Raw genomic sequence first — 17,918 nt, 5'->3', positions numbered from 1 at the left:
CTGCGTGGCAATATTCTTTTCTGATTTCCTTAACTCCAGATTAGTGGTGGAGTTCCTCTAATTTATGGTCTTGAAGGACTTCAACTTGCCTTCTTCAGGGATGGACTTGAGAGTTCATGGGCCTATAGCAAGTCATACATGGCCAATATATAATAATAATCATGTTTGTGACCTTTTATTTCTGCCTGAGTAGTGGCAAGTTGTTCAGAATTGGGGAGATGCTGGTTTCTCCCCTGTCATAGTCAATCATAGTTCTGAACTTGCAGTTCTCTGGTGTCACCCACCCCTCCATATAGGGAGGCTGGAGCGACCTTTTATTTATATTAGTCCATCCCAGACAACTAGTGGATCTGGTTGGGTTCCAGAGGGGGTTTAAGGTTATTCCAAACGGACTGCTTGTTGGCTTGTTTAGTGATCATGCAGTTATGATGATGGTGAAAAATGAATGAACTGCTGCTTGCAAGCAAGAACTGCCTGTATTGTTCAGAAAGCTGTCCACACTCTTTCAAAGGTATAGAATACTGGGGTTGCTATTATATTTTGGGCTTTTTCTGACCCATTTTGGAGATATACAAAAGTATTTTAGGAGGTTTAGTACTTCAGATGGAATTCCAGTTTCTTCTCTTAGACAAATATATTTTAGTATATCAATTTTGGTAAATTTTGTATGTCCTTAGTCTTTTAGTCTTATATTAAACTCCCATATATGGGTAGTCCTCGACTTCCAACAGTTCAAAGTTACAACAGCACTGAAAAAGTGACTTAGGACCGTTTTTCACACTTATGACCATTGCAGCATCCCCACGGTCCTGTGAACAAAATGCATAAACTTGGCAACTGACTTATATTTATGATGGTTGCAGTGTTCTGGGATCATGTGACCACCTTTTGCAACCTTCTGAATAGCAAAGTCAGTGGGAAAGTCAGATTCACTTAACAACCATGTTACTAATTTAACAACTGCAGTGATTCAACTGGCAAAACTCATTTAATAAATATCTTGCTTAACAATCAAAATTTTGGGCTCAGTTGTGGTCATAAGTTGAGGACTACCTGAACTTTTTTGTAGAATTAAACCATTCTCCTTTTTCTTGGATATTAAATGTTCATTTGTGTAAGAAAATGAATTTTACATTGACTTACATTAGTTTTTTTAAAAGGTGAATTTTTAGTGAAATATTTGATAGCATAATCATACTATTTTGTGTTTATATATCTTAGGAGATGCTTTGGAGATGCAGACAGAATATATTTGATGAAATGAAGAAGAAATTTTCACAGGTAGTTAGTTTGAAGTGAATGTTTAAAACAGTTCAGTTTGGATAGCATGAAATTAGCACTGCACGAATAAAATGGTTTGCAAATGCATTAGAGTACTAATTTTTAATACAATTTCTAAGAGTGGAAGGTGATTTGGCATCTCTTATATGAAACTCTTAAGATTTCATTTTAATATCTACAAAAATCAAAAGCATGGTTTTGAAACTTCTAATAAATGATAATTTGCATGATTTCAATTTTGAAAGTTATAGTTTCAAAACCTATACTAACTGAAGGTATTCTGAAATTATCATTTTTTAATTCATTTAGTAAAGGTATTGCTCTAATACTGTTTTTGGAATTCTAGTCACAACAGCTTGCTTTGTTTTTTATATTATGTTGTATTTCAGTTAAACAACAAATGTGAAGTATGAAATAGTTGACAAAAGTACCTTGTGTGTTTTATTTCTACTTTTCCCAAAGGTTATAGTGGTCATACTTATATTTCAGTATAGAAATACTTTTGCTCTTTCTGTTGGGTACAGGACTTTTCTACCAATAGAATAAACGTGATATATTTTTAAAAATAGCAACTCTCTTATTAGCTTCTTGAATGTCTTCTGTGCTATTTTTTAATGATTGGACTATTTTACAGATAGTCCTCATTTAACAACCACAATTCGGAATAGCAATTGTCTCATTAAGCAAAGTGTTTGCTAAGTGAAATTGAAACTGCTTATGGTCTCATTTCAACTTTTCTCTGCTTTTTGGAAGTTGTAAATGTGAGGAATAGTTGTAAGGTTACTTTTCCATCACTGTCATAACTGAACAGTCACTAAACAAAGACTACATAATGAGATGCTTTTACTGCAGGGTTAATAGTTTGAATATGTCATTGCATAGTATTTCAAATTAGAAAAAAATGAAGTATGAGGATGAACGTAATCCTGGAATTACCCATTCTGAAAAGTAATCCATATGATCAATTTTTAATAAATATGCACTTTAATTTTTAATTCCCTCTGGTCTTTGTATAATTCATCAGAAAGAACAAAACAGAAAGGGGCCTAGGAAAGTACTATTTTTCCCCCCAAAGTGAAGCAAGTCTGTACATATAATTATCTTTGTTTTCAAAGTGACCATTTTGATAATCTAATTACATTAATAGCATTAGACTCTCAGAGAAAACTTTGTAATGCCTTCCTTGATCATTATAAAACAACATGCAATTTTGGGCAAAAACAGCTTTTTTCTAGATGTGTTACTTTTTTTAGAAAGGACATAGTAATATTAAGTCTCAGTTAATTTTTTTCCATTTCTAAGCCCAGCCTAAAAGTGAAAATATATTATTTGACTTACTTAGAAGTACACTTGCTTAGTTCTGAAAAATCTAAAAATATGATGTCTTGCCTTTGGGTTTCTCGTTTTCTTTTTAATTTTTAATAATTAGTTTCTGATACTATATTAAGTTATTGACAAATAGCATTTTTTATTATAGGCACCATTCCTCTCTGCAAAAAAAAAGCACTTTTAAGGTGGTCCTCCTTATAAATTCTTCTGATTTTCAGAGAAGGCTTAGGGAATTTCCCCATGATTTAATGGACAGCTTGATTATGTACCTAGTCAACCTCGCTCCATCACTGGAAGTTTTTAAAAAGAGACGACAGTTATCTGACTCAGATGGTATAGGAACTCCTGGAAGTCCCTTCCAGCTCTATTCTATTCTATTCTAAATTCAAATGGTTCATCGAATCTTGGCTTTCATTGATCTTGGTCTTTCTCCTTGATAAGATGGGGAGGTCCGAGATATGAAACAACAAAATAAATGCCTAGAATGGTGTTACCAGAGAACAAAGAACAAATGAACATGAACAAGAAATCAATCCAGATCTGTGCCTTACATGATGGTGGTTAGGGCAGAAGAACATTGTTATTACCCAATCCTTATTACATCTTTATTTTATTTATTTATTTATTTAATTAAATTTTTATACCGCCCTTCTCCCAAGGGACTCAGGGCGGTGTACAGGGCATATAATAAAAATACAAAACTACAAAAGTTAAAATAGAATTAAATTAATGCCCACGATAAAACAATAAAATATAGCAATATTTAAAACCCAAATTAATTCCCCATCAGGCCAGGCCAGCTTGTTCAAATAGGTGGGTCTTTAACCCGCGCCGGAAGGAGCGGAGATCCGGTGCCATCCGGAGCTCCACCGGCAGCTGATTCCACAAAGCCGGGGCGCCCACAGAGAAGGCCCTCCCCCTGGGGGCCACCAGCCGACATTCTCTGACCGGAGGCACCCTGAGGAGGCCCTCTCTGTGGGAACGCACTGGGCGGAGGGGAGTTGACGCCGGCAGCAGGTGATCCCCGAGGTATTACACTACTGTCCAGCAGCTTTATTCAAAACAACCTGGGTTTTGATGAAATGGAATATCGTACCTTGTGTGAGTTGGATCCTTGCCCCTGTTAGCTCAACCAAAGAGGACACAAGAAGATGGATTAAAGGATGGTGAATGTCTCTCAAATGGAACACTCTTCAAAGAGGCAGTGGTATGCTCCTTTCTTAAGAGGCTGCCATTCCATCCAGCCATCTTGAACCACCTCTGCCTCATCTTTCCTTTTTAGAATAGATGTCAAATAAAGTGATTCTCTTTCTTCAGAATGACATAGATGCAAAGTACTTGGATCCATTTAAGATTTGGGCATGGGTGGAAAATTGGTAATCTTCTCAGTTGTCAGCATTGGTTAGGGTTTAGAAGTGCTGTTCTGAAGGGTTGGTCCCCTGGTCACTGAGCAGGAGGTAAGGGGAATGAGAGATGAAATAATTGGCCATTTCATTGTGGTGAGCTCCTAGTTCCACCCCCTCCCTTATATTGACCTCTGTATGAAACTTATGGAAACTTGGCATATGTAAGGTATCAAAAGGGTTAAGGGTGTCAACTGCCAGCCCGTGGGCCAGATGCATCATGCCAAAACCACACTTACCCCATTGCCAGCAATGGAAAAAAAGTCGCAACACGTCACATGATGTTGCAAGTTTGACACCTCTGATGTAGGTTATCTCCTATATCTCCCTGGGTAAAAATCTTGACTGGGTGGTTTAGAGGCTTCAAGGACTAGATGTGGAAAAATCTCATTCCAGTGAGATGAAATGGCAGTTGGTTGAGATACTTTCTCATCCCTGCACAGTTTACCCATATTGCAAATCGGCTTCTGCAGGGGGAGGAGAATCAGTTTCCATTACAACCAAGGGTTTCTCCTCCCCTTCTTGTCTTGTAGCTCCTGCTACAGTGGCAAGTGGAAGTTGTGATCAAGAGACCATGTTTGTTCCACTTTGGCTAGTGTGCTAGCTGCACTACTCTTGGAATGGGATGAGTTAGGTATGTTCATTTAGCCTCATGTTTTCTGTTGGTTGCATATTTGCAATTCCTTCTACATGAACTGCCTTTAAAGACATCTCAAAAACTTCATGTGGTAGAAAATGCAACTGCCTGCTTGAAGGTGAGACCCATTAGAGCCAGGTTATATTATTTCAGCAACTTTATGGCTGCCACTTTGTTTGCAGGGTTAGGGTTAGGGTTATGATTTGAGTCTTGGGTATTTTTGAGACATATATCCATATAGCAGGGGTGTCAAACTGCCGGCCAGCGGGCCAGAGCGTCATGGAGAAACCGCGCCCATCCCATTGCCAGCAATGGGAAAAAGTTCTGATGCGTTGCGCGACATCACGTGACGTCACGAGTTTGACATGTCTGCCATATAGAATGTGCCTGCCTAATATAGTCAGCAGAAAGGACAAGCTGCATGTCCCCACTCTTTGGGAGATAGATGGAATGGAGACCTAGAAACAAGCTTATATTTCTGAAACAATGTGTTACCCCTAAGTTAGGTTGATTAATCACCTGCAGACTAGTTCGGCGTTTCATTCCCCAGCATCTAGTAGACAAACGGCCTTTTAGGCTTAAACACTCCTTTGTGCAACTGGAGTCTTGCTTTTCTTACCAAGAGGCCCCAATATGTGCAAGTTGGAACAACTACCTCTAATACCATTTTCTTGAGCACAGGTTTTCCTAAGTCTGCTGCTGTTCACCCTGTTGACCCATAACTCTTGTGCTAGGTTTGCCACCAACCATATTGTGAAGTTTGCAGATGATAACAACAGTTATCTGTGCATAAATGATTCACCTGTGGAGATGGTTATCAGCATCAAATTCCTGGGTGTGCAGCTAACAAGTAGGCTAGCTTGGTCGCTCAACAGTGAGAAACTGGTGAAGCGGGCACAGCAATGCCTGCATTTTCTGCGTCGCATGAGAAAAGCACATCTTCCTTCCCCTGTCCTGACCACGATCGAGAGCATCCTGTCATACAGCATCACATTCTGGTTTGGAAGCATCACTGCTTCAGACAGGAAGGTGGTGCAGAGAGTGGTGAGAATGGCCGAAAAGATCATTGACAGTTCCCTCCCCTCCATCCAGGACGTAGCACAGAAGCGTTGTTTAAACAGGGTCCGTAAGATTATCTGGGACACTACACATCCTCTTCACAACCTGTTTTCCTTGTTACCTTCTGGGAGGAGGCTTCATGGTATCCGTAGCAGAACATCCAGATTCAGCCATAGCTTCATTCCATACAGCATTAACCTTGTGAACTCTCAAGCTTCCTCCTTCCATTATATATTCAAGATGGACAGTATTTAATACTTATTTGTTATGTATACGCAGGTGTGGGTCTATACATATGTGTATATAGTATGGTTAGGTATGTGTCATGTATGTGTTCTACTTTGAGAGCGGGCAACTAAATTTCATTTTTTATGTATGCTGTTGTACCCATAGTAAAAAAAATAACAATAAAGGTTACCTTTACAATCTTTAGCCACCTTTTTAACAACCTCCTGTATCATTTACAGTATTTTGAGTACTTCATATAATTTTCTCATTTAAAACATGGTAAAATATATATATATATATATAGCAACCAGAATTGGTGTGTTTCCTTATTAAAAAAGACTTTAGGCTTTTGTTTGCAAATATAATAAATTGTTAAAAAGCCAGGTAATAAGATAAAGCTCTAATTCAGGGGTGTCAGACTGCCTGCTCATGGGCAGGATGCGTCATGCAGAAACTATGCCCACCCCATTGCCAAAAATGGGGGGAAAAAGTTGCAATGCATCACGACACGTCACGTGACATTGCGAATTTGACATCTCTGCTCTAATTCATTCTTAGTACAATACTATTAATATAGAGATTATATAATCATTTGATAAATAGTTTTTACTTTCTAAATTGGAAACAATAATTATTGTAATTCCTAGTCCCTATAAAATTTTGCAACAGATTTTTACTTCTCTTTTAAAGATTTTAAATTTTTATTCAACTAATTGCAAATAGACTCAGTAATTGGTGAATTGATTCATTTAGATTAGGGATGTCAAGCAGGCAGCCCGTGACATGATAGAGTTTGACACCCGTGATTTAGATCAAGATGTCATTTCTAATAATTTTTGTAAATTTGGCCATATTTTTAAAAATTAAGGACCATCAATAGCATTACTTCTTTGAATTCATGTAAAATATCTTTAACAAGAGATACCTAACAGAGCTAACTTTCATCACTATTTTTCCATTTTCGCTTTGTTATGGAATAATTAATAATAGCTACAAGAAATATTCACAAAATTGAAAGTTTAGAAGTAAGGAGAGAAAAATATTGGTTGATTTTGTCTCTAGGCGCTATGAGTCTTGGGATATCCAAGCCACTTCAAGCAGTTTTGAACTAACAAAATATTAAGAGGTAAAGTAAGGCTTGTAAAGTTTGGTCCACAATCCATAATACTGTCAGATAGGCTGCAAAACCAGAAATTCTATTGGCATAAGCCTATTAATGGATTGTAATTAGGTAACAGTCTAGCTAGGCTCAGGTTTGTTTAAACTGCAAGCCTGGCTTATGTTAAAATATATGAGTATGGGTAAGTTTTGATATTGCCTAGAGTTGCTTAGACAACAACATGGGTGATAGATATTAAGTTCATTTACACTTTCTGGTGGCTCCGCGGCGCCGGAGACAGCCTTCCCGGGCTGCCCGCAGCTCAGCTGTGTGATTTTTCGCCCGAAACAGCGCCGATCAGCTGTTCGGGCGAATTTGAAGCCCCCTCCTCGGGAGAAGAGGAGGGGGTGAGCCCCCAGGTGGGGGTTGAGTTCTCCGGGGCCGCCTGAGCTTGGAGCTTGGGCGGCTGAAGGATTGAACTCCCCCGTAGCCTGGGCTGCTCCCAGCTGACTAGCGTCTCTGCTCCGGACTTTATGGAGCAGAGCCAGGCGTCTGCGACCATCCCTGCTTGAAGGAGAGACTATGAAAGGAAAAGAGCAGGCAGAGCAGTACAAGAGGGAAAGATGAAGAGATGAAGAAGATTATTTTATTTTACTCTCAAGCTTGATGGACTTTGCTTAAAACTTAAAGTGAAAGTGCGTCACAATTGTAAGTAAAAGATGGCGGCTAAACCTCCCCCTAGAACTTTTCGGAGTGCTGGAAATTCTCCGGTGCAACAACAATCATTACTGCAGGCGTTGCATTCTCCCGATGTATTGACATTGAAGGATCTTGAAAAACATACCCAGTTAATTCTGGAGTCAATGGGTGCTAAATTTGCACAGATGGAGGAGAAATTGGAGAAATTGGAGCAGAGAATGGAAGAAAGGATGGAACAGAAACTTAGAGAGATGAAGGCAGACATTTTGTCCTCAGTGCATAAAGTTGCTAAATGTGTGGAGGTGCTGGATGACCAAGTGCAAGACTTGACTCAAAAGAATGCTATATTAGAGGTATATATCCCCCATTCATTTTTATCCTTCCTAAATCTCGATTGGATTTGTAAGTAGGCCCACCAATCGAGTTTTATACCTTGTAATTCTAGTTCATTCCTAAGTTTCAATTCCCCCTCCTCATTCAGAATATCCTTGTATGAGATTATGTTACCCAAATCAAACAGATTTGGGTAAACTATCGCTTCAAGGGTGGATAGCCAGACCGGTATTTTGGTGTAATTGTGAGGTCTAATTTTTTTCCAAGTATTGAGTAGCGCTTGCCTGATCCGGTGTCTTTGAAAATGCGAGAAAAGACCTTGTTTCTCCGTCCATAGGAAAGCATGCCAGCCATATTGCAAATCGTGACCCTCTAAAGTTAATAGTCTTCTATTTCTCAAGATTACCCATTCTCTAATCCAGCTCAGGGCCGCGGCGTGGTAATATAATTCCCAGTCTGGCAATCCAAAACCCCCATTTTCCTTCGTGTCTTGTAAATATTTCAATTTAATTCTTGGTTTTTTCCCCTGCCAAATAAAATTTAGTGATAATTTATCCAAATTTCGAAAAAATTTAGAGTCGAGTTGAATTGGGATATTCTGAAACAGAAACAGGATTTTAGGCAGAATATTCATCTTAATGACAGCGATTCTTCCCAATAATGAGAGTTTTAGGTTTCCCCATCTTTCCAGGTCACCTTTTATTTGATTCACTACACTATCATAATTATCCTTTTTGAGTGAAGTGCATCTAGCCGTAATGTTAATCCCTAAATATTTTATTTTCTTGACTATTTCTATATCCGTGATTTCGGCCAGATTACCTTTTTGTTTATTGGTCATATTTTTAACAATCATCTTGGTCTTATTTCTATTTATTCGCAGTCCGGCAACCTCACCATATTTAGATAATTCTTCCAATAGCTTTGGTCCCGATGGCATCTTCCCCCAGCCCGCTTAGCAAAAATGTACACAACAGCATCTCCCAAATGTTGGAAGTGTTCTGAAGAGATAGGCACATACTTCCACACGTGGTGGTCTTGCAGTAAAACACAAAAATTTTGGAGAATGATTTGGATTTGGCTGAAAGAAATATTGAAACAAGATCTGGAGTTTAGTCCAGAACTTTTCTTGTTGGGAATCACGAAAGAGAAATATCCTAAAGATGTGCTATACTTAACGATCCATATTATCACAGCAGCTAGAATATCATTTGCGCAAAAATGGAAAAAGAATGAGATCCCAGGACAAAAAGAGGTTATTAGGAAAATTTGGGATTGCGCTGAAATGGACAAATTAACTTTGGAATTAAAGAATAAAGATCAATCAGACTATTATAGAATTTGGAACAAATTGTATCTTTGGATGGATAAAAAGAAAGGTCTCTATTAGGTTTTACAGACTAGCTCACTGTTTTAAATATTGTGGTATCTCACCGATTTGTAATCTAAGTGTATTTAAGTGTATTTTTGATGTACATATATACATGTATATATATATATATTTAAACATTGTAGACAAAAAGGTTTGTCAGCTCGCTGGTACTGTGTCCAATGTTTTTAAATAATAAATTTAATAAAAAAAAAAATTAAAAAAAAAAAAGAATGCTATATTAGAAGCAAAAGTTTTGGAAATTGAAGATTTAAAAGACAAAATGGATAGTGAACAGAGTCTGGCCCAATTTTACCAGATGCAGTTTGCTGTGAGAATTAGAGGCCTAAAAGAGAATATTAAGGAAGATTTAAAGCAGCTGGTTTCTGAGGCTTTTGAGGGGGTATTGAATCATCCAGCATCTGAAATAAAACAAGGCATGGACAAAGTGTTTCGTGTGAATTCGTGGATTGCTAAACAGAGAAAGTTGCCTAGAGATGTGGTGGTTTATTTTGTAAAAAGGGAAATTAGAGATGAAGTTATACAAGCTGCCTATGATACCAAAGTTGTGATTGCTGGTCAAGAAGTTTTGGTTCTAAAAGAAATTCCTCCAAAGATTTTAAAGAGAAGGAAGGATTTTATTTTTCTTGTGCATGAGCTCAAGCAAAGAGATATAAGGTTCAGATGGGAGATCCCAGCTGGGTTGAGCTTCATGTATGATGGCAAAAGGTACTGTTTGGGTAATGTGAAGCAAGCGCATGACTTTTACAACAATGTTTTAAATGTAACCCCATCAACACTTCTGGAAGCTGCAGAGGGATCTGGAGAAGGAGAACATCAAGAGGATGAAGATGGACAGATAGACGAGAAGGGTACAGGAGGAGTTCAAGCTGCAACTCTTTTGGATGATATTAGAGAACAGAGGGTGACGCGTGCTGCCTTAAAACGCTCAAAAAAGACAAAAAAATAAGACCAGCAGAAATCTATGGAACTTCCACAATATACTTATAGACAAGTGGTAGTTGCGTTTTTAAAAGTTTTGGGATGATATGTATGGTAACAGAATCTTTAATTTGGAATTAATGGACAATTTATTACAGAGGAAGAGGAAGAAAGTTTTGTGGGTTAATGCGGGTTAATTTGTGTAAGAACTATCTATTATAGTCTATTTTGGCTAGAGAGGTTAATAGGGATAGGTGTTTGTTATGTGTAAATGAGAATATGTTTAGGTAATAGGGAAATGTGGAAGAACATAGATGGGAATGATGCTAGTTTTCTTTTATTTTAGTTCTTTATATATATTTAGTATTGTTAAGGATTGGTTTACTCTATATAAGCTAGAGAGTGATGGATTTTAGAGTTTATAATTGTTAGTATATGATTGTTTATGATTGCTTTTTAGATATATACCTTGTATTTTGCTCTGGGAAGTCAGAGGGGGGGGAGGGGGGGAGGAGGGGAAGTAGAGGGGGGGAGGCAGGGGAGGGAGGAGGGAGAGGGGGAGGGGGGGAGATAGGGGGGAGGTAGGGAGGGGAGGAGGGAGGGGGAAGGGGGGTTTCTTAAAGGAAAATTGTATTTTTTAAAACTTTTCAATAAAAAAAAAATTAAGTTCATTTACACTATGTCAAAATGTGGTTATGCTAAAAAAATGGATCAGAATGGTTGTATTTTTTTAAACTGCTGTAAGACATAAATACAGATGCTAATCTAAATCTAACAAAAAATCTAAAAGACTTTCATTGCTTTGTTTAAATAATTGCTTTAACAAAGCAACAAAACAGTTTTTTAGAGTATGGGCATGGCAGTTAGAAAATACTTTCCACTCACAACTACTATGGTTTTGGAACTTATGCAGTATCTTTCTTTGAATTAGAAGCTTAATCCTGCATGGAGTTTTAGTATAGAATATCTGTGCTACATTTGAACATGTCATAGTCATGAACTGAGTTTATGCTTCAGTCAGGCATGACTTTGTAGTTTGTTCAGCAGTGATTTCTAGCTTGTGTCTTCTTAATATATTTGTATGTGATTCCCTTATAATAATTCTGGGTGCAGAAAAAACTACATAAAATAAGAATTCATTTACATTTTCATTTGAATCTAGATATGTTTTGATAGTATAAGCTATGCAGATTCTATGTCATAGTGTCTATATTTAGTAAGCATTGAAGCAGCTGCATACTGTTCCAGTCACCATTTCCTAACTGTCTTTGAATATAATCAGTGCATAATTTTGGTTTTATAAGAATTGATGATATATAAAATTGTTAACAGATATTCTGATTGAAGCTGTAGAGCTTGGATGATGTAGTTTTAACAAGGACAACTAGGACCAAAAAGCTGCATTCAAGGGAACCTGTTGATATCCAATTTTTAAAATTGTTCATATTATTTTGTTTAGATTTCTTAAATTACAGTGTACCATCTGTGTTAAAAACTGAAATTGCACAGTTAAGAGAAATGACTTTCTAAAATAGAACATACTTCTGTTATCTGTTTGTTCCTTTCATTTCAGATTGAAAGTGCTGCTGATGAACTCAGAGTACTTTGTATAATACAAGATACTACTAACGTTAAGACAGTGAATGAGCGCATCACATTGAATTTGCCAGCTTCCACACCAGTAAAAAAACTATTTGAAGATATAGCCTCCAAAGTGGGCTATGTTAATGGAACCTTTGATTTAATTTGGGGAAATGGAGTCAGTGTTGCTAATACGGTAAAAAATAAAAATCTATTACTTTTAGGCATTTGGGGAGAATACTTTTAAATGGCTGATGTACAATATTTTTGTTCATTTTCATGGCATTTCTCATATTACCTTGTTTTCCCTTAATAATCCTTTTTTGGTCAAGATTGCCTCCTTTTGTTTTTTGTGGTTGGAAGTGATATAGAAAAAGATTTTAATGCCATTTTTTCATAAAATCATAGCACAAAAGATAACAGATAAAATATTTATTTTAAATTATTTCTTTAATTCATTTTTATTTTCTGACTTAACTGTTTTCTGCCCCAATTTTTTTTGATATCTTAAAAATATTATGCTTTGCATTAATGTGGGTATAAACACAACTAAATTTTTATAATCCTGTAGTAGTTTTGCTTGAAGGAGCAAGCAGTGCTGTTTGTTAGAAAGTATTTTTTAAATCAAGACATTAAAAATAGTTGGTAAACTCTATTGAAAATATCTTTTAAAATGTGTTTCTGCCAATTATTAAATTTACCTGTTCCATACCCAGAGTCAGTCAGTCTATGTCAGTAACATTCTTCTAATATCTGAATTTGGAAAATGTATAATCACAATTCTATGAAATAAACAATTTTATTTTATTTACTGTAGACACCACTGGATCCTTCGAGTGATAAATCTGTTGTTGATGCTGGTTTTGAGCCTGGGAAAAAGAATTTTCTGCATTTGACAGATAAAGATGGAGACCAACCTCAAGTAGTAGTGGTAATGATATAGTCAGTTGTGGCTTCTATGTCTTACCATGTTAAGATTTTTTTTTCTTTTTGTTCTGAGTGTTCTAATGTTTATCTTTGATTTTTATTTTTATTTTTATTTTATTTTTATTTTTATTCCATTTATATCCCGCCCTTCTCCGAAGACTCAGGGCGGCTTACAAGCGTAGCAGTAGCCTTCATTCTATGTATATGCCTGCTTATTAGGGCTTACACACACACACCAAGCGGCATTATTACAAAGTCAGCTTAATTGCCCCCAACAATCTGGGTCCTCATTTTACCTACCTTGGAAGGATGGAAGGCTGAGTCAACCTTGAGCCTGGTGGGATGCGAACCTGCACTAATTGCAGGCAGCTGGTGTTACTTAAGGAGGCATTAGCCCACTGCTCCACCAAGGCTCTCACTTTTTTATAGTGATTTTTATAGCCAGTAAGTAAATCCTTTCTAAGAAACAAAACTGGTCTCGTTCTCAAACATGCACTGCAAAGCAGACATTTCTAATACAGTTGGAACAGCATTATGTGTCTTCAGACTGAGCTCCTTAAATAGGAGCTGCTTGTTCTGACCTTGAAACAGGAGTTTCCAGGGTCAGGATGTTCAAGAATTTCAATGTTTTTGCACACTTTGGCTATGTACTGCATTTTAGAGCTAGACCAAGAATGTGCAATTCTGTTGGCATTCTCCTCGCACCTGTTTTGCCTTTTGAAATCTTAAGCTTAATCGCTCTGTTAAAAAAAATACCAACTTTTTTATCTCATGTGTTTAGAGTTCTATAGATAGCAAAACTAGTATACACACTTCTTGCAATTCTTACTTAGATTCACTCTATTTTCAGCTCCCCATCTTCTTCTGTAACTCATTTCCTTTTTGTGTCTTTTGTGAAACTACTTGTAATACCAAGGATGGGAAATGTGAAATGTCTTGTGAGAACATGGGCTTTCTTTAATAAGCTATTTTTCATTAGTTAACTGTAAACTTGAAGATACATTTTAATAGATGTGTCCAATGTTTTAGGAGGAGCCTGGTGGATCAGACGACCACAATCCTGATAGGTTTATAGGTCCTCTACCAAAAGAAGGTTCAGTTGGCTGTTCCAATGATTACGTCACTCAGAATTATTCCTATTCATCAATTCTGAACAAATCAGAAACAGGTATGGAGATGTCTTTTGTCCTTTTCCACTGGATATAGCAATATTATAATACTATCTTCAAACAAATTATGATATTATCTTCAAACAGTTTTAAGTATAGGCAAAACGAGTTGTAAATCCCACTGTTCATATAAGATTTTGAATGAGGAATAACAGTTGCAGAACTGGTGGTACTATAGTTGCTGTCAACTATAGTTGCAGATGTGTAAGGAGACAAAATAACTCCTAGGCAGGGATGTCATTTATTTTTAATTCATACAGATTGTTACAAGTAATCTTTGATTTAATGATCATTTAAAGTTACAATAGGCTTTTTAAAAGTTAATAACTCACTCTAGAAGTTGTAACTTTCACTGCATCATCACACACACACACACACACCAGTAACATGATTGCATTTTGGGTGCTTGACAACCAGCTTGCATTTACAACTGGTTGCAATGCCCCACAGTCACATGAACATGTTTTGCAATTTTTTTTACCAGTTTCCAGCAATTTTTGCTGATTGGATTTGCTTAACAACCTTGTGATTTGCTTTTACCTCTAAAACCCCAATCCTTATTGTAACTATTAGGGATTTTTTTTATTAAACAAAAAAACCCTCTTCACTCTTGGTCATGGGTAAAACTTTGTTCCACTTAGTGAAATGCAGGTGTATTTCTGATAAAAACAATTGAGCAAAAAATTACTTTTCAATATTTAACTAATAGGGAAATAGTCCTTACTTAGAAGAAATCCATTTTCATATTCCCCTATGCAGTTCACCTTTACTATTGTGAATCTAATAATTAGATTCTAATAACTAATACTCTTAAAAATGAAATCATACTAGAAGGAAATGAAATTTGCTAGTATCTAGTATTTTTTCTAAGTTTGCAGTGCAAGTAAAGATAATTAATTAGCATTGAAGTGACACATCATACTGTGCTAAATTACAAACGGTTTAATATGTTATCCTAAGCCAGCACTGTAGTTTATTCAGGTCCTGTTTAAGCCGTTTTTACCTATGTGTTTCAGAATTCTGAAGAAATTTGTTTTTTGAATACCCAATAAAGCTTTAAATTACTGTTGTTCTGAGTAGATATTATTAGCAAAAAATTTAATTTTGAAAATTTGCAATAGAAATAATCAATATGCCCAATAATGTAATGTTAATTCCTCTTAAGTCTTATTGCTTTTTAAGATGAACATTATTGCTAACGTTATACTGTTTTTTAGGATATGTGGGTCTAGTAAATCAGGCAATGACCTGTTATTTGAACAGTCTTCTACAAACTCTTTACATGACTCCTGAATTTAGAAATGCATTATATAGGTAAGCAGATGGATTTGATTAATTTTGTTATTGCCTTTTCTTGAGTTATGAAAGTCTCACTAAACACCTGAGAGACTAATGCACTTACAAAATATTTTCCTACCTACATAGCTATTTGCAATCTATTCAGTGTTCTAATGTTAATTATTGTTGTTGAGAATAGCTCCATATATATATTATGTAGCTATATTTTGGAATGTAGAAATGGAAGTATGTCTATGGAGATTCTCAGTCATCCAGGTCATGGTTGTTCTAGAGGTGCTTTTTCAAAAGGCAACTGAACTTCGTTTTTCCAAAAACAAAGTCCAGTTGCCTTTTGAAAAAGCACCTTTGGGAATATAGATAGTGTTAACTTTTGCAAGAATATCTCAAGAGTTCAGTATGATTTGATGGCATGTCATAATATTTATACTAGAAAATGTTCTGATATGGAATACTTGAATATTCAAGCATGGAAGGTTATCTCTTCTAAAAAGTTTTGATATTGGGCTGTAAAGATCATATATTTGGTTTTCAGCTTTTTTTCAAATTGTATTTTGAAGAAATATTTCCATATCAACTTTCCTTTCAGATACTGCTTTTTACTACAAATGAATGTTAGGAACGTTTCATTTTCAACAGGATGCTCTAAAATAATTTATTTTGTCTGTTAGTACTAATGTTTGTATTTTTTTAATAGATGGGAATTTGAAGACTCTGAAGAAGATCCAGTAACAAGCATCCCTTATCAGCTTCAAAGATTGTTTGTTTTATTGCAGACCAGCAAAAAGAGAGCAATTGAAACTACAGATGTTACACGAAGCTTTGGATGGGATAGTAGTGAGGGTAATGCTAACCAAATACTTGGTTAAATTATAATTATATTAGGACATATATTGACTGACATTGTCTGTGTTCTGATTATCAGTTATGTACTTGGTCTGGATGTGCATGATTCCTACTTGGTCACATATTAGCATTCCTGTATAACTGGAGTAAGAAAAAAGCCACATATCTATTACGCTGTCATATCTCAAAAATCCCTGATTAATAACATTTAAAAAGTAAGGATATCAATAGCTTAAAACTGGCTTCTGCATTTACCCTTATTTATATAGCTGTTGAGAATCGATCAATTTAATAAAGTTTAATAAATTATTATTACAAACTACTAGCCAAAATTCTCAGTTTACGGTAACAGAATAATAAAAGAATAGGAAGATAATTTATAGTTTAATATTAGAAAAGATTACTTTACAGTAAGAGTTGTCCAAGAATAGACTATCAAGATGGTGGACTTTTGCTTTCTCTAAGCAGGTTGGAAGACGTTTTCTTCAGGATGGTTTAATATGTTTTCCTGCATTAAGCAAGCAGAGTTGATGGCCTAATTTCTTGGTTCTGTTATTTAGTTTGCTTAAAGTTCAGTATATCATGACAAAAATATTAAACTACAGTTGTGAGTCCCTGTTGTTTTTTTTAAAAAAATAATGTTTGAAAATAATTTTGAGGTCAGCCAAATGAGATAGGTAGAGAAATTTCAGTTCCAAAACTAGCAGTAAAATAAATTTAGTGAAATGTGCTTTTGTAACTGGGCTAACAGATTGCTGTGATGGGATGTATGCCTGTATTAATTAAATAAAGTCACTTTTGTTTTACAATAGCATGGCAGCAGCATGATGTGCAGGAACTCTGTAGAGTCATGTTTGATGCTTTGGAACAAAAATGGAAACAAACGGAGCAGGTATAATATTTTTGGGTTTGTTGAGATCACAAGAAATAACAAATAATTAGAATGGTTAATAAAACAGTGCTATACTAATCCTAGATTTAAAGGCTAGTTTTAAACACTGAGGTAAAATGGAGAAATAGTGCATTGTTTACTCAGAACTGTTGAAATTTGAGGAATTCATTCTGTATGCATTTTATATGAAGTGTCATAGTTTTGCAATATAATACTCTTGAGAGGCATCTTTAAGTGGATTGTAATCTCTTTGTATCAAGGGAAAGCAAGAGTTATGTGATCCTTCTGGAACTTGTATCTTATTTCCTTTCTTCAAGTTGAAGTCTCCTGGTAAAATCTCCTTTACTCAGGAGCCATCCTAATTCTTTTGTGATTATCTTTTTTTCCCTCACAGCCTTTGAAATTCAGTCTATCTTCTAAAAAAGATACAACAAATATATAGAAATAACTTAGTTATTCCTTTTTTTCTATTTTGCCAAAAGTTGCAACTTGCTACTTCCAGACTTGTTCCTATGAGTCTCATAGTGTTTCTGTATATATATGCCTAAAGCAGGGGTGTCAAACTGCTGGCCCGCAGGCAAGATGCGTCATGCCAAAACCGCACCCACTCCATTGCCGGCAATGGAGAAAAAGCTCCAATATGTTGCGCAACATCACATGATGTCACAAGTTTGGCATGTCTGGCCTAAAGTAACTAGAGATCTCTCCCATTCCGATATATATACAGTATATATAAGGTAAAGGTTCCCCCGCACATGCGTGCTAGTCGTTTCCGACTCTATGGGCCGGTGCTCATCTCCGTTTCATAGCCGAAGAGCCAGCGCTTGT

At 36.1% G+C, this 17,918-nt stretch overlaps 1 protein-coding gene across 5 annotated transcripts in view; it reads left to right on the top strand.

Annotated features, from left to right (window-relative positions):
- USP47 (ubiquitin specific peptidase 47) overlaps nucleotides 1-17,918 on the top strand; it is a 65,912-nt gene that overhangs the window by 11,659 nt on the left and 36,335 nt on the right. For 4 of the 5 annotated variants that reach the window (XM_083355782.1, XM_083355781.1, XM_083355785.1 and 1 more), the window contains 7 exons: nucleotides 1,222-1,281; nucleotides 11,953-12,156; nucleotides 12,778-12,891; nucleotides 13,917-14,055; nucleotides 15,274-15,370; nucleotides 16,050-16,195; nucleotides 17,011-17,090. In XM_083355782.1, the coding sequence (XP_083211908.1) occupies nucleotides 1,222-1,281; nucleotides 11,953-12,156; nucleotides 12,778-12,891; nucleotides 13,917-14,055; nucleotides 15,274-15,370; nucleotides 16,050-16,195; nucleotides 17,011-17,090 (840 nt within the window). Of the gene's footprint in view, nucleotides 1-1,221; nucleotides 1,282-11,952; nucleotides 12,157-12,777; nucleotides 12,892-13,916; nucleotides 14,056-15,273; nucleotides 15,371-16,049; nucleotides 16,196-17,010; nucleotides 17,091-17,918 lie in introns of those variants that run through there. The other variant, XM_083355783.1, reaches the window with a different exon arrangement.

Source organism: Vipera ursinii (genome assembly GCF_947247035.1).
Source record: "Vipera ursinii genome assembly, chromosome: 1".
Classification (NCBI taxonomy): domain Eukaryota; kingdom Metazoa; phylum Chordata; class Lepidosauria; order Squamata; family Viperidae; genus Vipera; species Vipera ursinii.
Note: the sequence above shows the minus strand (reverse complement) of the source record. Positions and strands in the feature narration are given on the sequence as shown.